Source organism: Crocodylus siamensis, chromosome 5 (genome assembly GCF_052110815.1).
Source record: "Crocodylus siamensis isolate JL-2025a chromosome 5, ASM5211081v1, whole genome shotgun sequence".
NCBI lineage: Eukaryota > Metazoa > Chordata > Crocodylia > Crocodylidae > Crocodylus > Crocodylus siamensis.
Window position 1 is genome coordinate 74,740,561 of NC_143399.1, and position 22,985 is coordinate 74,763,545.

The following is a 22,985-nucleotide window of genomic DNA, read 5'->3' on the forward strand; positions in this document are numbered from 1 at the left end:
TTGTACAGAGAAGAAGAGAGTCAAATCCAAATTAATGGGCACCTAAGCAAAGACTTTAAAATGCATACAGGGGTGAGACAAGGGTGCCCCCGTCACCATTACTATTTGTGAGCAGCATGGAACCATAGGCACAAAGAATAAGAAAAGACAAAGTCATAATCGAGTAAACATACCAGAAGGGGGTGAGGTAAACTGTGTATGGTACATGGATAATATAAATGTTAGAGATAGACTTTCAGTGGAAAGGGTGCTAAAGCACACAGAGTATGGAGAAGTGACAGGGGCTAAACAAAACAGATTGAAAAACATGATAATGGGAGTAGGGAACTGGAGGAATTAGGAAGCTGGACATTCAAATAAAAGAGAGAGAAATCAGAGTGCTAGGGATCCTGATGGATGCTGAAGGAAAACATAATACAGCATGGGAAAAGCTGATGGCAAGGCTATGGCTAATACTTTGGTTATGGTCTGAAAAAGTGGAGGTGGGTAGGGCTGTGTTAATGCCAATTATTCTATATACAGGAATTGTATTCCCACTGATGTGGTGGCAAATAGCAAAAGTACAGGAGGGAAATGTGTGTATTCTGGAATGCCAAAAAAGAGAAAGGCTGGCTAAAGCTGACCTGTCTAAAGCAAGAGAGATGGGGGCTGCCAGACCTGGGACTGTTCATCTATGAAAATATGTAAGTGCACTATGGAAGGCAATAACAGGGGGAAAGCAGCACATATCACCTGATTTCACACAGCTTCAATTTTGAGGTAATGGGGAGTACATCAGATCTGTTTTAGGAATCCATGGGTCTGGCAACTACTAATACATTTGCAATTTCCCATGGTGTTTGCTAGCACTTCTGGCTCTTATAGACCTTCCAGGCCTTGCCATCTCCTTGGGAAATAGATAGCTTGAAGTTGGCTTATTAGTCTTGGAAGGCCTTCAGGGGTTTTCTACTGCCACGTCTTTGATGGAAAATATGTTTGTTATCCGGAGTAAAATGTTATGTCTCGCCTTCTCTGACACCCTCCTTAACTTTATTTGTCCAGTTTCCCGATTCAGGGCTCTGCCTCCCCTATATCCTGCCTTACGCCAACCTTAAGCTGTTATCTTGTGGCCACCACTAGGGCAAGCCACAGTGGTAATCTTGTAATTACTTTAGAACAATAGGACTTGGACCTTACTTGGCTTGGGCTCCAAGCTGTAGTGAGACTGACCTACGGTCCTTCCTGTCCCCAGGTTACCTTGTTTCCTAGTACGTCTTTACTTTCCCTGGCTGTGTATCGGCTGTGGTCTGGACTCCCAGCTCTCTTTTCCTTTGCAGGATCCCTGGTGGTCCAATCACGTCCGGAGACGCCCAGGATCCACGACTCTGCTTCTGGTAAGTACCTTAGCCCTCGCAGGCTTGTCTCATATCCAGGTGCCTCTTCCTGGGGCAGCCAGCACTGCTCCTGCCTGGAGCTCTTTCCTCCTTGGGGATCTTGTGGCCCCAACAGAAGCCTCACTTCTGGTCCCTCCTGCTCCGACTCTGTCAGACCTTTTATTGTCTCCTTAAGAGGCTGGGCGGCGAATCGGCACTGCCATGCCGGGGTCCATGCCGGGGTTAGAGCTGATCCTGGCTCTTCCTGGGCTCATCATGCTTTTTTTCCTCCTTTTGTTGCCACGGCATTTTCCCCTACCATGGTTTCATTCCCACTGGACTTCCAGTTCTCTGCAATATTCTGCCGGCTTGGCAGCTCTCCCCTCTGTGGTAAGTTCTCTCTTGGGGCATTACCTCTACCACACATTACATCAGAATGGAAGGATTCATGCAGAGGAATAAAACAGGGAAAGTAGGGCTGGAGGTGCTGAAGGGTCATAAGAAATTGATGAAAGCAGTAAGGGGGAAAGACAGGATGGCACTGGTGGGAAACTTCACAGCAGGACAAGTGAAGAATATGTGGAGAGCGGTGGTAGGTAAACAACTAAAAGGCAAACATGTTTACCTACTGTAGACGGTTGTAAGAAATATCTTGCCAGTGAGAGAAGTACAATACAGATGGGGCTTGATGAGCTTATCAAAGTGCCCAAGATAGAGGTGCAGGGAACAAGAAACAGTGGGACATGTTTTGGGAGTGCACATATGCAAAAAGGGCATGGGAAAGGCCTGCTGCTTTTTGAGTATCACCAAAATAAATCCGTCATTAATGTGGGAGACGGTACTATATGGACTCATATCAAAGAGACCAGAGGAAACATTATTAAGGATTTATTAGCATGTGTTAAAACTAGTGTATGGAAAATAAGAAACCTTTGGGTTTTTAAGGGGTTGGCTTTCACTAAAAGTGAAGTGCCCAAAGCTGGGGCTGCATAAACTGAAATACTACATTAATCAGGAGAAGGAAAAGACTGGAGAGGAAGAGACAGAGAAGAAGTGGAGGGAAAAGGACTGGACATACCTGTTTCACTAAACCAAGAGAGGACTACTGGGAAGGAAAGAAAGTTTCGGGTGGTTACTGAGGTAAGAGTTTTTTCATGGGGTTCTGTATGAAGGAAAATATTTCTGTAAGTGTTTGATTCTTCTGGGAAGTTGATGCATGTTAAAGGTTTAATACATGTAGTACATAGTTATTTCTGTGCTGTGAAGTCTTGATAAAACAAGGATGTTTAATGTGTGTTGTTTTGTAAGTATAGGATAAGTGTGTTTTTTAACAAAATTTGCTTTTTTTGAAAAAAGGTTCCCATCAGCATACTTGCCCAATACAGGCCACATGTTTTATGGTCACGCTCAATGTTGGCTGCATTTAATCCATTTCACAGTTGGTTTCCATTGCTGAGCATGTACTGCTTTTGGCAGCAGTTTAATGACAGACAATGTATTTAGTAAGATTTCCTTGTATGTGACTGATAATAAGATGTGGAGCTCTCCCTGCCCCCATTACAGTTGGGAGGGAAAACCTTGTTTTGTATTTGAGTAAATATGGTAATTCTCAGAACTCTCATGTACAGTTATGGAGCTACCTTCTCTGGACCATTGCTCATATATACTCCTTGGGCTCCAGGCAGAGAGTTAATGTTGCATTAGGGTAGCAGGATGTACTTAAAATTCTGAAATGCAGGATGTTAAATGACAAAAATCTGTTTCACCTTAACTCTCCATGGTTTCCTGGTTTTCAAAGTTTTGAAAGCTGTTGACGTCAACAGCCTTGAAGGTAACAAGGCACCATGAGGCCAGCTTAGCTTTGTGTTAAAATTTCTACTGTTCACTTTTACTGCTGTGCATCAGTAATGTGACACGCCTGTCTTTTTGTTGATTTTTAAAACAATGCCCATTATTCATTTCCAGAAAGGTACTTACAATTTTAGCCTTTTCACAGGCTTCAGAAATCACTGATCATTAAACACCTCTTTAGTGGACAGCATTTTTGGGTACAAATGATAACAACAAAACACAAATATAACATAACTATTATACATATTATAAGTTGTAATTGCTAATTTAAATAGTTCACCTAAGAGTTTTTTTTGAGTCATGTAGGTCAGTACTATGTAACAACTGAGGTTGTACATGTAAATGAATCATATTAGGACAATTTGTGAGGAATAAAATAAATTTTCAGATTTCACTTTGTAATACCAGATTATAGATCACACTTATTGTCCAAAACTGCTAAATAGAATACGATATGGCGCTATATGCAGACTTACCAGATGAATCATCAGTGGATTTCAGCATTATTAAAACTTCTACAAAATATTTGTCAGAACATTTTTAAACGAATATATTTTGTGAATGATATTTAAGCACTTACACAGACAGGTCAGATTCACCATGTTCCTAAATGATTTATTTTAAATTAGAAGTATATAACATAAAATGACATTCCCTCCCACCCCACCCCACCAACTAACTACAGGTCTACAAAGATTTTGCTCCATTTACAATTTTATTTCATATCTTGAATTCTCAGATCAAAGGGTAGAAAATTTATATACCCTTGCAATAGCACTTACTTTGATGATTCTTGTTCAGGTGACCTGTTAAAAAGCAAAACAAGCATAAGGCAAACTTCCATAGGAGACACCAAACAGATATATTATAACTGTAACCAAAGAAAGTAACTTCAAAACCAGTATTTTATTCATAAGCTGTTTAGAGATGACTTAATTCTACAAACTAAATACACCTTGAACCAGAAATAAGAACTTGTAGAACACCAAAAATGCTGAAACTAGCTCCAGCATTTCATTCCTTTCTGGCACAAGTCCAACTAATGAGAACACCGCAACCATAAACTATGCCAATATATGACATTGTCAAAATACAGACAGTTTAACAAAATTCTGACATGCCCCACAAACATTGCAGGCACAAGGGTAATGTAGCAGGTGGAAACAAAAAGAACCAGAACCATGTTACCAGGCAGTTCTCTGCAAATTGTCTGCTGTTCCACAAATTACTACTGGTCCACAAGACCACAGTTTAGGAACCAGCAAGCTCTGAGAGCTAAAAAGATCTGGAATGAGCACGTAAACATGTATAAATTTGGAACACTTAAAAGTAGTTGCATGCCTCCGAATATCTGGAAGAATTTTTCCTGCTGAAGGGTTTCTCCTGTAATCTGGCTATATGCACATGTTCATTTATATAGTACTACAAAATAGAGCATTATGAGGGTGTACACAAATCCAGAAGGCGTACACCCTAGCTGAAGTGCTACTAAGTCCCAGCAAAGACCTGCTATCCAGCCAGGGCACAACAGGAGCTAAAGAGCAGCCTCCTGTTTGTTGATCAGCCTCCTGTCTGTTTGATCAGCTCTGGCTGCCAGGATTGCTATGCTTCCTTTGGAAATGAGGAAGGGGAGTAGGAGTACTCTTGAAGACCCTCTGTAGGTATACAAGTACAAGTCAACAGGTTACAAGTGGTGCCACAAAAGATTTGAAACTGGCAGATGTGCCATCTTTTTCGCACTACAAACAACCTGAACTCACTTCCAAGAGTGATACAAAGGCTTATACAGTGCTACAAAAGGAATATGTGCACCTAACATTATAAGCCTTTTTTCCTTTTTGTTAAATATTTACATGTCTGACTCTTCAAAATGTGAACATAGCATAAATCAATAGGAGTTAACCATTTGAATCTGCAGTTAGCCTGAAACAACAGTTCTCAGAAGTTTACCTCATTCATTTCAATACTGTTCTTAGTAACATTTATCTCAAACCTTTAACCAAACATTTAATGACTATTTAAACATAAACAGCATCAATTACCTTACTATTAACCACGAAAACTTGGTGTGTCCTTATCTTGTGATCCTTCCTAGAATGAGGATGTTACAGCTGTACTCAAGAAAAACTTTACCAACTACACCTTTTGAGGGCAAAATCTAAAACTTTGGAAAACAAAACCGAAGACATTCCATACGATTTATTTTTAGATTTAATTCAGTAAAATGGATATTTCTTAAAAATACAACAAAAAACCCCCCATGTCTAAAACTGTTGCCAAAAAATCTTCTGTTTGTTGCAGCAGATAGAGATGGAATCCATGGGCACTGACACGAGGGAAAAAACAAAAAAGACCCCAGAGCTTTACTGGAAGAGGCATCAATTCAGTTTGACCCAGCTCCCCAGCTTTTGTATTGATCATGTGCTTCAGCGTGGCTTTTTGGCATTTCTATCTAATAGCTGATTCAATGCCTCGCATTCTTTCCTTCCATCCAGAAAGCACCTCACTGAGTACTATCTTGCTAAAAAAGAAAGGTACCATTATTTACTTGGTCTATAAACCAAGCATGCTTTTCTTGTGTGTACTAGTTGTCTGACCACTGGGTTCTTTGTATATTTGCAACTATGAGATACTTCCTCTCTCTTTTTTGACTCATTTGTAATAGAATATCCATCCAGGCTTTAAAACAGAGCTTTCTTCATTTGTAGAAAGTCCCAACTCCAATGTCCTGGAGTCAGAAGAAATATTTTCAATAAAAATTCAAAAAGCTTTCCAACATAACAAAATTACTTCCTATATAATCTCCATGGAACCACAAACCATTCTGCTCCCTCTTTCCTATGGTCAAGAAAAAGAAATCAGGAAAGCTTCACAGGGTGTGTTAAAAATCACCACCCTTCAGGAGGCAAGAGATGAGCAAGAGAAAGAGTCATTTTTGAGGTAATGGTCTCCTCCACCTTGACAGAAGTTGGGGGTCAGGAGTAGCACCTATTAATACAATACTGAGTTAAGTAGTATCAAGACAGCATTTCATGAAACCTATTGTACAAGACAAAGGACAGTGATTCCAGTTCTCATACAGCCACAAGAAACCCAGCTCCTTGTTTGTTCTACTACATTTTCGGTTTATAAATGAGCAAGTGACAACAGCTGACATCCATTTATTTGTAACTTACTATTAAAGTAAGATGGCAACTACCAATTTGCCTCTGACAAATCTAGGACCTGAATGGAGGTATATTAGCTGGTCATATTGACAGGACAACCAGACTGGACTACTGGCAACTCAGAAGTCTAAAAGGTAGATGAAAGTAAACAACAGAACTAGAAGTAGGAACAGAAGATCCTTCTGAGAGAAACCTTGAAAACTGTCAGTTTAAGAGGGAGCTAAATAGATACCCTACATGTTTTAAGTATATTTCTGCCAAATGAGGAAGGAAAGACCAATTATGTACAAGGTCTTTTTAGGCCAATTTACTAATACTTTTTCAATAATCTTAAAATCTATATTGATTTAAAATAATTAATTACTTGCTGGAAAATAGTATGAAAAAAATATTAAAATGTATCATATGTAAAAACTCATTTATAGATATATATTCTATAAGTTGTGGCTAAATTTTACATTTAGAATAAAATACAAGTCACCCAAAATTAGCTGATCCAAAAAGTTGTCTTTAAATTCACATACCTCAATTTGTCATACAATCCTAAAGATTATTAAATATAACATATTCTGTTTTAATATAATGCCATTGATTCAGAAAGAGGTGTTTTGAGCGGGATTAGTAATTTGTAAATGAGGTCCAATCATACTCTTGAGCACAAAAATGAAGCAATTTTCCAACTGTCTGAGTACTATTTTTAGGAGACTAAAATGTTAATTCAAAGTGTTCCCACTAATATTTCTCAATGGCATATTTTCACATTTCACTTGTGCATTCATTTTACTTGCAACAAAAATGTTAAGGCATCATTTTGCAATTATTTAAAAATGTAACTGGTAACACCAAAATCATTTAAAATAGTTTCTTAATCTGGAAATCAAGAAAGATGCAACTCTAGTGATAAAAAGAAGCAAAGGACGTTATAAATGCACAACTTTTGACACACACAGCTCAATTTCATAATTCTAGCATCTAATTACCCCAAATGTGATAAAATATTTTAAGTGCATATGATTAGACCATCTGTTCCCTGAGAGCTATAGCTACATGGCATTCCACCTTTTCCCAAATGATTTTTCTTTTGTTCCCATTTTGCAATTGATAACAATCAACACATTTTAAACACAAAAAATGAAACAGGAATAAAACTCACCAGGTGAACCAACTAACTTTTTCATCAAAAACCAGAGACCTTCCTTGTAGAGAGAGTAAACTTGCCATTGGTTCAACTACTGTGAATCAAATACTTTAAAATTGCAAGTAATTTCCTGTCCTTACTCCACAATATACTTATCTAAAACGATGGTATTTCCAGGGTCTTTCATTTGCTATAATTTGCTCCCTAAGTGCTTATCCTTACCATAAAGATGCTTGCCCTGATTATCTGACGCACCCTCTCTTTGTCAAGTCTTTAAGAAAGAAAAAAAATCCTCTTTTTTGGAGGAGAACTCTGCTATTCTGACAACTGGCAAAGAAAAAATAAAGCTAAGTAAAACCCCAGGGGAAATGGGACAACTGAAACAATCAGAAACAGGAGTAGCTCTCCCCCTTCAAACAACTGAAGGAAACATCTGTAGAGACTGATTTTGCCCTTGTGGTATTCTTGAAGTCCTTAAAAAGCTTTTGTTACAGTAACACCTGGTAATGCTGCTGAAAATAAGACTGTGTCAGCATTTCCATTACTACTACTCTTTTTTAAGTTTATAAAGAGAATCTCAACTTGTAAATAAGATGCGAACTTCTGATTTATGCTGGTGAAGGACAGACTCATGGGCTGCGTCCAGACTCATGAACAAGTCTGTGGCACCACATACCGCACATCCACATGTTCTCTGTGATGCAAGGGAGCAGCACTGGGGATTTTAGGGACCCTAGGAGATACTGGGGGCAAAAAATATATTAAAAAAAAAAATAAGTGGGGGAGGGGAGCGATGTATGCAGGAGCAGTGTGCATCGCCCAAAACTCAGCTTTGGGCAGCTGGGGCCATCCATGCTCCAGCCGCTGGCCAAGCTCTGAGCAGCAAGACTGTTGCTGCGTGGGAAAACCTACCATGCCCCCATAGAGGTGTGGCACATGTGTTCCCCAGAGACAAGAAGCAGCAGCACAAGGTGCTTCTTGCCCCAGTGGAAACAAACATCCACACTCATGTAGATGTGGCCACGGGGGTTGAAAGAAGCCTATGGGTCCGTGATTCTCAACCAGGGTATAAGCAAGACTCTGGAGTGCCTTGAGATCTTTTAATGCCAACATAATTCACAAGACAAACCAAGAGATGTCAAATGGGAATCCATAGCATGGAAATATTCTTACCTGTTGTAGTCTTTCAAACTGTGTTGCAATATAAAAATAGATCTGTTTTTCCATAGACAAAAAACTAATGAAAACAAAGATTTGGGATTTTCTGAAGGGTGCCTTGCACCCAAAAGAATCACTGTTCTAGGTCAGGTACTTCAACAGAGCTGGGAGACAGTCTGATGCAGTAGTTAAAATATGCATTTATGGTGCAGATTTTGGATCCAGATTGTATCCACAATGCCTGCCTTGTATGCTTGAGCACAGAAAACGCTCTGTTAATTTAAATTCAGAATCTTTGAAAAATTAAGGCCTGTACAAGGCCACTAGATCACAAATATGCAAGTAGTAAGGTCTCTTATGGAAAAGAGTAGGACCGAACTTGACCCATCCCAAAAGAATCATAGGGAGATTGGGAAGGGCACTAAAGGAAAAGACAGATATTCTCTGTGGCCATCTCTCCACAATGCCATAAAAACCATGTAAAGGGCAATTGTGCACTTTCATGCAGTTGAAAAGAATTTCTGCATATAAAGATACAAGGCAGATATAAAGGCAATGCCTCAGCAACTCAACCTCTACAGTTGCATTACTGTCCAGGCAGCCAGTTATGTATATAATTAAAATTCAGAACATGAGCCCATAAAAGAAGGGGAAAGGCTATACAAAAATTGTGTGAAACAGTATACACTCTCTATATATTTGAAACATTGTTGAATCGCACACATCCATGCTAGGGGTTACCATATTTACAGTTCCAAAAAGAGAACACACAGATCCCTGCTGCCCCTGAAACCCCCCCCTCCACCCTGATGGAGGGGCAGGTGCCTCCCCCACCCATCTGTTCCCGCCCCCCTCACACACACGCACACTCCCTCTCAACAGTCCCCAAGCCTTGGCCCTCCAACCCCTGCCCTCCAGACTTATCTGTATCCAGCTGCCAGGCTGTTTCTACCACCTGCCTGGCTACATGCCGACCGTGTGTGCACCCTGTCTCCAATCACCCTGCTCCCACCCCCAAGCAGCTCCTCACTAGGGCAAATTGGGAAGCGCCAGGAAAAACTCTGAAGTTGAACAGAGCAAAATCCCAGATATTTGATCATATTTAAAAAAAACCACCCGGATGGAGACTAGAGGATCTAAAAAAGAGGACATGCCTGGGAAAACCCAGACATATGGTAACCCTACATATGTCATCTCCATAAGATATACATTTTTCTCCACAGATTTCTAGGAAATCCTATATATTCAAAATTTGCTGTGATCCTATCTCATACAAATTCCTTTAATCTACCCTAGACTGCCACTATTTATTATATTCCTATTTCTAATAAAGGATTTCTGGTGAAATCTTTACGTATCCTGCGATTTGGCAGCCCTAAAATTTGCTGAAGTATCCACTTTGCCAATGAACGAATGTTTCACAGTCTAAGCTTTCTTTTTTAAAAACAAATGAATTTTGCAAGTCACCCTATTGGTTGCATCATATCTTCAACAAGCCCAAGGAGTACAATCCTAATGCAGTGATGTCTCCAAGAAAATACTGACTGCCTAAAACAGCATCCCAGAGAAATGAGCTCCCTCAGTCAGATAAATGAAATGTTACCACTGAAATCTATAGATGACAACATAGCATTGCTAGTACTTGGTCACTGGTCACATTAGCAAAAAACCCTGTTGCAATTCTCAAGCTTCCCTTGTAGCTCCTCATGTACTAAAAGCCCCTCCTTGAAGCCAGCTTCTATGTTCTGATCTGCGTGGTGGGTTGTTTCTGGACACCCTCACTGCAGGCATGCATGTGCCACAACACATGCCAAGCTCAGAGACTTTCTGCCTTAACAGTACATGTAGGACATTTGTAAATCCCACCCCTACTTCACACTTTACATGAAGGGTATAAAGGGCATATCTCCTATTCTTCAATTCCTCTCAAATTCTAAAGTCTCTTGCAAACAGAGAAGAGAGGGTGGGGAGCAGATGAACAGTACATCTCAAAGAACTCTAGTTACTAACATCCGTTTCTCCTTCAAATTATTTTCTGTATGCACAGTCTCACTGTGGGTGACTCCAAACCAGTACAAGTTGTGAACAGAGCTCCAGGTGCCAGTCCTGTGGACATCGGCTATAGATAGGGTGACCATATGTACCATTTTAGCTGGGACAGTCCCAGATTTCAGAGGCTGGTCCTGGCTGGCTGTTGGGAATTATAATGGGTGTCCCAGAAATGCAGGTGTGCAGGGAACAGTCTGGCCAGGGATTTTAATGGAGTGGAGCACCTTGCAGGCAGGCAGGCACTACTGCCTGTTCAGCATGCAGCCCTGCTTCTGCCAACTTGTGAGAGCACAGGGGGAGCAGGGGCAGTGTTCCAGATATCCCATGTGATGTTCTGAATTTCCAGGATTACTATATGGTCAGCCTAGCTATAAAGATATTGCAGACAGAGTCTACGTACACTGCTTATGTTCTAGTGGAATGAGCTATGACTACAAATAAATTCTTCTCAAAACACAGCCAGTCACAGTTTGGTACTAAACTGCACATTCTTTAGGTTGATTTTACCGTGCCTTCGTATCTCTCTTTTAAGAAGACAAATGGCCTTTGGTGTCTTGGAGGCACTGAGGTTTTTATGATATCTTCATGGGGTTGTGAACACAGAATGAAGGTGAAGATAAAACAAGGTGCCTCCTGGAACAACCCCTTTTAGGAACCAACCTTGGAGTGGCAAAATGTCAATGCATGTACCAAAGCTCTGAATGATTCTGCTGACAAATTAGCACTGGTGGATATATGGCATTGAGTTCCAGGATTGAAGTTACATTTCACATTCTGCCGTGGCCTTAGATGTAAAGGCATCTCACATGGAGCATTTACCAGGGACTCTGAGGCAATACTGATAGCTGCAGTGTCCTTTGCAGGCATACATGGCACTGCTGCAGGATGGACATATTTTAAATCTGAGTGTAGGGGAGAAGGCACGATGGTCCTTTATCCTTTCAAGCAAAAGTAAAAAGAAATGCACAATGGGGATGGAAGGTGGAGGTACAATGCCTTTTGATGGTAATGCTGCATGACACAGATGATGTTAAATGCTGGCACCAGAGCTGCAAAGTCCAAATAAGAGAATTCTAGTCCCTGGGCAAAAGCACTAGGCCTGCACCCTTTCAGTAAGATATGAACATCTTTGAGCTTGAGCACTATAGTGAAAGTGAACATATACACACAGATCAATTGATGAAATTTTCTTCCATGTATGGAAAAGACAATGTACTCTTATCTTCGGATCTTTGTTGAAAACACAAAAAAATACATTTTTATCAGTAGTTTCCAAGTAATTTTGACTATGAACAGAAGTATATTTTGATTCATGTATTTACCATGTTTTTGAGAATTTAAAACACCCTTGAATTTAATATGCACCCACATTATCAGATCCTCAACTTAGGAAAAACAAGTGTGGATATAAAGGCACACATACAAGGATACAATCTGTATGCTACATAAAATAGCTCTTTTGCCCTTCCTTTCTCCCCTCCATTCTATTTTTAGTCAAATTTAAGATGCAAGCCATTTTTAGAACTACTTAATTTTAAAAACATCCGCTATATAGTCAAAGGAATACTGCATATGATGTATACTTGGCTGAAAATACTTCCCTTCTCTCACACTAGTTCCACATTAAACAAAGGCTCACTTTAAGCAGTAGATAATCAATGTTAAGGTAGAGTGAAAAAACTGAGCTGACTAATTGTAAGTTCAGGAAATAAACTTACAACACAATATTGCTTCTATGCGATACATCATGCTTATATAACTACATGCACTTCCAGAAATTCATAACATTGTTCCAGCAAAACTTCCTTTATGTATGCTAATTTATCCTACCATTTTTCTCTCTCACTCTGATGCTACAAATATCTACTCTATCAGTAAAGACAGAAAAAAAATAAGAAAACAAGTTTAAAAAGTTTGTAAATACATTTGTAAAGCCATAAAGAAAAACTCTTGAAGAGGACTACTGTGTGTATGCATGTGTACTGTATTTTTTTTTTTATACATACATATATACACACACACATATACATATATACACACACATATATACACACACACACACAATTTGTTGTCTTGGAACCAGACAAACACATTTTGTTAAAATTAATCCAGAACAATTATTAGTACACTGGAATCATTATTCTGTTACTATAGAAAGTTTATTACAATAGTCTTTGGCTTTATATTTCAGTATAAAGCTCACAGTTGTGTTTATAAAGTAGACTTTATTAAGGTTGTATATAAATATATATTCATTAATAGAAACCAAATGCAATTAAGTGGCTTAGGCTTTTTTACCTCTATGCAAGACATTACCCAGGAGGCAGAATTTCACTTTTAAGCTAAACTTATTAAGAAAAACTACAGCCTCTGTCATATACCGTATTTACGTGAATATAAGATGACCCCCAATAATTAGATTATATTACATGTAAAATCCATACATTTGTTATAACTTTTCAGTTATAGAACCTAATTATTGGAGGGTTATCTTGAATCCTACTCCCCCACCCCAGGAAGAAAAGCAGTGGCTGGAAGGCAGGGGGGGTGGGGTGCCAGGTGGCACCTTTGCCTTCTGCCCTACCCACTTTTCCTCCCTGCAGCCTTCTTGCCTCCTTGCCACCTGCACCCCTCTCCACCAGCTTCCCCATCATCTCTGCCTCTTCCTCCTAACCTGCCCCCAGTCTCTGCCCCTTCCCTCCCCCCGTTGTTGTCAGATGCTGCTCCATCCTGGAGCACAACATGTGGAAGCTCATGCCTTGCCTGGCCATACAGCAGTTTTGGTGCTGCTGATTGGCTGGGCAACAGAAGGAGTTTCCATGTGCTCTAAGTGAGCCAGAGCTGTACTGTACCTGATAGTACAGGGGTGGAAAGGAGGTGGGTGGGGGTGCAGAAGCTGCAGAGTGGAAGCAAACGGGTGGGCAGGAGGCTGCTGTGTGTCTGACTCCAGCCACAGCAGCTTCCTGCTCCCCCCTTCTTTATACATGAATATAAGTCAAAGGGCTTTTCCACCCCCCACCCCCCCGCTGATTTGGGAGAAAAACTCACCTTATATTCAAGTAAATACGGTAGCATGACATTTAGAGGCAATTGATCCATCACTATCATACGCTAAAAAACTCTGATAAACATAACGCCATATGTGAAAGGCTAGAGTTTTTGTGGGTGATATATATATATATATTTTTTTATAGAACCTGAGGATGAGAGATACCTGAAAGATTTCTAAATTTATCCCAACCAAGCAGTTAGTCCAATAAAAGGTATAACCCACAAAAACTCTTGCCCCTTGCATATTTCCCAGACCATCATGGATACAACATCACTTAAACAGCACTTATTACCATATGTGATTTATAGCTCCAAGCTGTTATTTGTTTTACCATTCATCTAAAGCTTCACATTTTAAATGCATCTCTGTGCTTTCAACTGCAGACTAAGTCAGAACCAATAAAAACTCTGTAAAAACATTAAAACTCTGTATATCTTTAAAAATAAACCCCAAGATAAATTAATGCAGAAAACTGTCTTCTGCTTTCCCACTTTTGGAAAAGCATGTCAATATTACAATAAAGTTTTGGGGGGGGGGTGTTATTTGTTTGTTTGTATTTGTTTTTCAGTTTAGGTACAGATAGGAATAATCCACATGCATGGTTTCTATTTTTCTCTTAAGGTTTCCTTACAACATAAAATAATCTTGAGAAGGTAGTAGGTTCCTATCTGAGACAAAATGTATCATTGTAATGTAGCTGTATATCTTTTCTAATAAAGATAAAATTTGCAATCCCGGTCCTTCAAACTTATTTTTATTGAGGGCTTGGTTAAGCCACCTGCTACCAATGTGTTTATTTCACAATAACAATAATTCAATGGCAATAATTTGCTTTAAAGATTACTTTATTGACAAAAGATCCAGTAGATATTCCTTTCCATTCAAGAGCAGCAGCAAACCAAATCTACTCCAATAACAAAGTATTCTTGTATGCCCACATACAGCCATTAACCAGCAAATTAAATAAGATTCTTTGCTGTAGTCTATTAGCAGCTCCCATACATTGGATATCAGCCTGGGCATATACTTTACTCAGGATGGTTTTCATTTGATAGCTAATGCTGTTTCTGTTTTCAAGGGAACCAAGATGTAATCAAATTTTAATTTTGAAACGTTTCTCAAAACAGAACCAAAAGACAATAAACTTGTTAATTTCAGTATTTTTATATGGTGTTCCTATTTAGGAATGTGTACGTATTTAACAAGACCAATTACTACATAAGAAAATAATGGATGTAAAACAATGTCTAGACTAAACAGATGAAGCTTGTAGACTATTCCATCTGCACTTGGCTAAAAGAATCACCAGTAGACATATGGTAGCTAAACAATTCGTGTGTGACTTCTCATGTTTCTTTCTAAACCAAATATGCAAAATTCATTAAATTCTATTAAATTAAATATGAAGCTATGCGATATTCTAATTTACATTTTATTTAATTAACTTTGACCCAATGAATCAGCAGTCATGTCAAGATGACCACTGATTCATTCAGAGAAGTGAGTGCGGCCGTGCGCAGACTCACATTTGCAGTGCAACATACCACACATTCAGTTGTTCTCCTCACTGCAAGTGAGCAGCGCAAAGGGAACAGAGAGGTTTTTTCTAACTCGTAGATACCCAGGTGTCAAAAAAGCCTGCGAAAAACAAAAGCAGAGCAGTACACAAGGCGGCAGCATGCACCGTCCAAAGCTGGAGCCTGGCCACCTGGAGCTGCACACTCCCCTACTTGCCAGGCTCCGCAGAGTAGGATCACTGCTGCTGCAGCCCCGGGAGTGCCCTAGGACCTCAGGTAAGGCTGTTGGGGCCAGCCCAGTGCTGGCCCCAGCCTCCCTTATACCACCCAGGTAAATTTGCCATGCATCACAGGATGCATGGCACAGGCATTCCTCACAGACAACTAAGAGCAGCACAAGGTGTGCCACCGCTAGTTGTCCCCAGCGAACAAAACATCCATGCACATCTGGACACAACCAGCGATACTCAACTAGAGCACTGGGGCACTGAGCAAGTCTCAACTAGAGCACTGGGGTGCCACAAGATCCTTTGAAATGTATCGAAATGTATGAGGAAGTAAGCCAGGTATAAGGATATAACAGCGAAGTGCAGTCTCAGGATCTTCCCCACCCAGCCAGTGCCCTTCCCTCCACTGCACAGCATCTCTTCAAGGAAGCAAGCGCTGTATGGAGTATGTACATTTTTTAAACGGGGTGCCGCTCAATTCACAAAAGGTATGGAGGTACCTTGAATCTGAAGAAGTTGAGAACCACATCACTGAATAAATAGCTAATTTAATCTACTTTAAAAGGAATTATTACATATGTAAAATTACAAACATGTTCAATTGTTTACTGAAGAAATCTTCAAATATTTACTCAAGGAAGCATACGCATTTTGGTAGATAAGGGAAATTTCAGCTTTATCTACATTTTAGGTTTAAGTTGCCAGCCATCACTAAGAATTTAGTCTGGGGCCAGATAGGGACCGGCCATTTATGAACATTCACCACTACACTATGGAAAGAGAATTTCTTACTATATTCTTATTTTTGGATTACAGTGACTAAACTTTTCCAGAATGCTAGTACTTGGGAGATATGGGAGCACATGATTGCCAGGTAAAGAGAAAAATGGACCATCTGAACTTAACCAGTATAATTTTCTCTCTTAAGAAACACAATAAATGCATTAGCTTCACTTCCATATATCACTTGAACATTCACTCTTCTGAAGAAAGAAACAGCAATTTACTACTTCTGTATGGCACTAACTTAAGGAACAGATGCAAAAGAGTATGTGTAGTCTTCTGTGGCAGAACACAATCAAGAAATTATCCCCAGGCACAACAATTAAGATGCAGACACCATCCTATTTCACATATATTGTCTAAAAGTGTGTCAACTGTCCTGCAATTAGATCTTTGTCCAGATTCGTTACATTTAATAAAACTTACTGTATTATTCGAATGTAAGCGACGCCTGCCCAATAATTAGATTTTATATATGGAATATTTATAAATTTGACACAATTTTCCAGGTATTGAATCTACTTACTGGGGGTCTGTACCTACTTATATATAGGTATTCCTGAAATCCTCACATATCATCCCAACAGATTCCCTGCCATTGTTGTTACCAAGACACTGGCAATGCCCTCACCCCTTCCTTCTTTATCTGTAGGTCTTTTTCCCCATTTTCAGTGCTCTGTGGCTGTGGTGTACAAGAGGGCCTGAGAGAATGATCCTATGGATCATTTGGAGAAATAACTACCTGCACATGCAAGGGACTGAACGTGATGGCTCAGGAAGCTCCAGTCCTTTATTCCTAAAATTTGAAAGCGCTTTTTTGTGTACAGTGTTTTCAAACTCAAAATACAAGTTGGGTATATTAGCTCACATACAGCTCCATACTACTATGGCTACTCTGCTTCTGATTCACCTCACTGGTGTAGTATATCACTGCTGGGCATACTTACACTGCAGAGTAGAATATAGCATTGAGGTACACTCAGTGCTATACTCCACTCTGCAGTATAGGGTATGCCCAGCAGTGATATACCAATGAGGTACTGGTATACTGCCACCTATTTGGAATTTTCATGTTATTGAAATATAGGTAATTTTTTCCTATTTGTGTTAAATCAAAACATTAAGTATTTCTGAACCAAATGTCAAGAGTAGTAGTCTGCATAATATTTTCATATTTGTTTATTACGTTTTTGAAATAAAAGCTAAAATAAACTGATTTCCTTAAATGATTAAAAACAGCAAGAGATAAATGGATTGAGGAAAACAATGATGCCTGGTATTATCAGTAGAGAAAAGCTTAGTAAGAAAATAAATTAGCTCAAGTAATTGCATATTTTTAAGTCTCATTCTCTAGCAATCAAAAGGTTATTTTTTTCTAAAATCTAACATTCACCAAGATCCAAAACAATCCAAATGCATTTCAAAGTGGAAACTATTAAATGCACAGTGTGTTTTGTGTTTTACCTACCTGTTTCAGACAAGCACTGCTGTCTCAAGGTTTGTTCACAGCCTCAACTTAACTGTGGTTTGATGCATTAACTAGGTCCAATACCTTTTCCTAGCATCTTAAATGGGTTGTGAACCAATGAAGGGATCTGATATGGCTCTAATATTTTCACAAAAGCTTAAACCATGGAGATATCAACCAGACACATTCTGTGCTAGCTGGTGCTTTTCTACTGACTTCATATTCAGCTTCAGATAGAGTCAATGACAGTACTCCAGCCTGGAAATTACAAATGAATGTATCTTTGTGATTAGGCCCTCTAAGAATAAGGGGCAAATTTACCTCATAAACTAGGAGTAAAAAAAAAGCATTTTAAAGACCCAGGGGCCTTGTCTACACTGAAAAAAAAAACCTAATACAAAGCATCATGCAAAGTTGTGCAGACTATCTATTTAACATTAACTCAGTGAAACTTCTGAAGCTGCACTATAGAAAGATACGCTTTACTGCATAAGCTTGTGCATGCAGGGAGATAACTAGGGATCAGTTAGTGCAATGTAAATACACACCACACCTTACACAGAACCTTGGGTAGATAAGCCAGAATGCTCCCTGGTCATTTGGATGCTGCATCAATTCAGCTTGGGTTTTTTGCTCCTCCTCTGGATATAGTCTGACATTTTGAGTGGCAGTGGCAGCAACAGTGGTGAACACATTTGAAGGTAATCTCCATATTGTTGGCAGCTGCAGGCACAGACTCTTACTACCTCTCTCAATGGCTGCATGAAGATAGAGAAGTAGGGCTGGAAGGGATCTCCAGAAGTCATCTAGATATTGAAGAAAAGGGAGGATAGCATGGATCTGCATGCGTGGGTCTTTGGAGAGGAGCAATTGCTGTCTGTGAACCCTCCAAGTTCCAATGGAGGACTACTGGAGATATTGGGGTGTTGTTTTAGCTACTACTTCTATTTCCCATATGTAAGTTAATAGAATCCATTGATCTACACATCCACAGTCTATAGAGAAGTCCAGGTGTCTGAGCATGGAAATCCTACTGGGGGTCCAAGAAAATCTTTTAATACCATGAAGACTATTCTTTGTACTGTGCCTTAGTCTGAACCATGACAGAAATGCATCCAGGATATTTTCTTATGTCAAGTGGTAGAGTTTGGCAGCTAACTCCGTTTTGAATTATTTTGCCCACAAATAGAAAAATCAGAGAAGTCATCAGGTCAACTGATTTCTTGGAACATTAGGTAAACTGGGTTTTTCACAAAGACTCCCCAGTGTGCTGTTTTGGAAAAGGCATTAATGATCTCCATGGGCATATTGATTTCTTCACTGTTCTTTACTTCATTGTTCAATTACCTGGGGGTGGACTTTGATCCATTACACAGACTGCAGCACTAATAATTTCAGAGCCAGATTTAGTAATGGGGAGGTAGCATGAGGGGGGTAGGCATTTCCATCTTAAGCATGAGGGGACATAACCCTAAAACTAATATCCTAGTTTATAACAGTACTCTATAAAACATAGTAGCAGTGAATCTTTTTTGGACCAGCCTCTTAAATTTTACACAAGAAACCAAAATTCATCATGCTGGTTTCAACAATGGAAGGCAAGATTAGTGGCTAACAGATTTTGTCTACTAATGTTTACCTGGGCCACAATGTACACTAATATAAATAAGCATTTGGTAAATGGTGAGAGAAGTCAGATGGCTGAATGCACCCAATTTTCAAATGCTGAAATATTAAAATCAACAAACCAACTGTGTACGAATTCACATGTACATAACAGCTATCTGTAATAAGAAGCCTAATGAATGTGGACATGAAATAGAAAGCACAAAGCTTATTCTATTAAGTAGCTGACAGGAACTTGTGCATTTCGTTCGAATTATAACTAAATTGTTGCAGACTTCCCATTGAAATCATCTTTTACAAAAATGCAAGTGCCAGAATTTCAGATGCATGTCTGAACCAACATTTTTTTTTAACAATACACCAAAGAGAATAATCTGGTAGTTGAGCTGCTACCATCTGACAGCTGTTTGATAGCAAAAGGTCTTATTGTTTCCACATCAGAAAATATTTCCAAATAAGAAAAAAAAACACTATTAAAATTGGCATTCTTGCTGAACGGTTTCAGAAAAATGTTCAAGGGCTGAATGGATAGAAAAAGAAAGAAAAACATGGTGGTATCTCTTGATTAATGATAAGTTATATTGGCAAGACAGTGAAAAAAAATCCATTCAGGATCTGTCTCTGATCTTTTTCAAATGTGTCAGGGAAAAATATTTGAATACAAGTCAGAAGTACCCACAGCCCTGGAAATCTGGGGGAGGGGAGGGGCAGAGTTTTATTTACTTTTCTCTTTCAGAAATGAAAATTTAAAAAAAAAAGTGTTCTGGTAATATCAGTTATACTGACTATTTTTAACAGTTTCACTGTTTAAATGAAGCATCCAGAGGCCATACAATAACTGATTTAAATATGTTCTGTATACTTAATTTTACTTTACTTATTTCAAGATTTTCATGAAAGCAAATAAAGACAGTTAAAACTTTTAATACATAGATGAATAGGTCAAATTATACAATTAAAATGAGTGAAGCTGTCAAGCCAGTAGTGGCTAAAAGCCAAATTCGTACTCCTTTACTAACTTTAAATTGCTATTTGGAAGAGTCTGTCAGTGAAACTATGCCAAGCCATACTCCACTCCCTACATGATGGTAAGGGTCACAGAAAGTAATTGATGAAAATATCCTGGGTAAATCATCAGCCCAGTATCTTTCCTTTTACTGCTAAAATAATTTGTTAATAATGTGGGGCTATGAAACATTCCCCATCAGGTGGTTTTTGCACGTCCACCAACTTAAGCAGTTGAGCATCTTCATCTCTGTTTTTTGAATAGCAATATCAAACATTTTTACTTTCCTCGCTTGTTGCATAAGAGTATGTTAAAATCTGCCTTTATGTTAAAATATATACCTTAAACAACCAGACTGAGCAGTCAGCGTCTAAAATTTCTTCTAGTTCCTATATCAAAAAGGAGCCATTTTTACAACAAACAAAAGCTATTTTTAAGAATTTATTTTTGTATTTTCAATAAAATGTAGGGTGTCAAAAGAAAAAAAATATTATACTGAATTTATTACTGAAACTTTTAGGGGACAGAACTGTATGGAAGGTCAGCTGATCCTCAGTAACTCTTTCCTTTGTGTGCCAGCAATAGGCTGGATCTTCACCAATATGGTTTACAACTAGTAAATTACTGACATTTACTATGGAAGAGAGCAGAACAGGTACCATGGATCAGCTGATGTGTGACCAGCCAGCATCCCTCTTTTAACTCAACATATAACCATATACCTGGCTACTCAAGAATGCTTTATAAGAAATATTATGGGGAGAACAGTCATTCCCACAGGATTTCCCCAGGTAACCAGTTGGCATGCAATATAAAAAGGGAGGGAAAATGACAAAATTAAAGAAAAAAACAACAACAAAGAAAACACTGATATCCAAAATGGGGCTCGATGACAGCAAGGCAGGATGCATCTAGTTGGCCACTGCAGTCTTCCACAATGGTTAAGTCGCAACTTTTCTGTCTGTAGCCTCTTTCTCTGCCCTCTGTCCCTCAGTTCTCCACCTTCCCCTACTATCTATGTTAAGAAGCTGCCACTTCCTCTTTTCATAATCCCTGCTATTCAGATGTTTTTAACCTCCCAAACAGATTATATATATATATGAAATATTCTCTATACATATAAAGAGAGAGAGAGAGAGAGACAGACAGAGAGAGAGATCTAAAACCATTTGCTATTGTGACAGTGGTGTGAAAATGCAATTCTCATGTTACTGTATCTTTATATGAGGGTATACAAAAATATTGGCAACATGACCATTCAAAAATATGCAAGCAAAAAAACAAACTAAAAAGAAAGAGAAATGAAATGTAATGCTCAGGTGAGAAAATCATGATCTCATAAGAAGATTAACTGAATTACTAATGTATTCCATAAAATTTTCTTATTTAAAGGATCTAAGAAATGAAAGACTGCTGAAAGGGCATAATTTGTCTGTCATTTCATTTTTTCCGACATCCACCGTGGGAGGACAAGGCTCCTTATTTATGATTATTTACCAAAAAAAGTGACTCATTACATATTTTTCTGTAGTATGATGGTGATTATGTGCACTGCTAAGGTGCAAACTTGATCTGCCTGCTAACCAACCCCAATCAAGCAAGTGGAACTGAATATGGGCACCACACGTAGGTAAATGTACACGTGAACAAATGAACATGATGATGTATTTAACATACACAACCTCTTAAATCTTCCTTTGTCTTCCATTTTAGAAGATACCACTTCTCCAGCATTTTGGTAAGCGTACCACCAGAACCATGAAAAGCATGTTAAACCCAGTGTACCCTAGTAACACAAAGGGAGGACAGCTACGACAATTATAGGCAATAATTATAAATCACCTATATCGAAGACAGAAAACTGACTGGTGCTCTGAAACACATTCCAGTTAAAACAACCTCTCTCACGAGTGCAGGGTATTTCTCCAATGGGCTCAGAGATGTCTGAATTAAGACAGGCAGGCCTTTCCCAGCCATATCATGGCTGTGGGGAGACAGTTGGTATTTTCTGAATGAGACTCAGCTTTCAAAAATTTGGAAAGAACTTCACTAAGAACAATAAATGCAACTAATGCAAGCTTCATTTGAAGTACTAATATTTTTTGCGAACCTATATGGGGGCTGATTAGAACTTCATGTCCAAAATAATGCTCTATTTCAAGAATGAATATATTACATATTGAGTAGTTTGGTAATGACATCAAGCAATATGATACATGTGTAGTTTCAACCCAGTTTACAACTTCCCTTTAGCACTGAAGAGACAAACTTGGACTGCATTTTAATTTACTACATTTTTTGCCTAGTGAAAGTTAGAAAATTGCCTCCCCATGCACAATCCTTTTTTCAACCCAGTGAAAACAGCAAGCAAAGGCCTGGTACCTTTATTTTCTTCTGTGACAACAATACTATGCTAATCTGAAGTTATATGATGAAAAATGCTGCTATAGAATAAGAGTGTAAAGCTAACCATATAATGGAACACATCGCTGAGCAAAGACCAAAAGAAGCACTGGCACTGTGTATACAGAGATGCAGAGGGTCTGGAGAAAATCCCACACAGATTGCCCATTTCATAGATTTCATAGACA

The 22,985-nt window shown here is 38.9% G+C and overlaps 1 protein-coding gene across 2 annotated transcripts in view; it reads right to left on the bottom strand.

The window, feature by feature from the left end:
• The window catches only part of PTPN3 (protein tyrosine phosphatase non-receptor type 3), a 195,871-nt gene that overhangs the window by 93,380 nt on the left and 79,506 nt on the right, over positions 1-22,985 (bottom strand). Inside the window, exon 14 of one of the 2 annotated variants that reach the window (XM_090049136.1) lies at positions 3,986-4,009. The exons of the other annotated variant lie outside the window; for it this stretch is intronic. Within the exon in view, the coding sequence (XP_089905262.1) occupies positions 3,986-4,009 (24 nt within the window). The remainder of the gene's footprint in view (positions 1-3,985; positions 4,010-22,985) is intronic. 2 annotated transcript variants of the gene reach the window in all.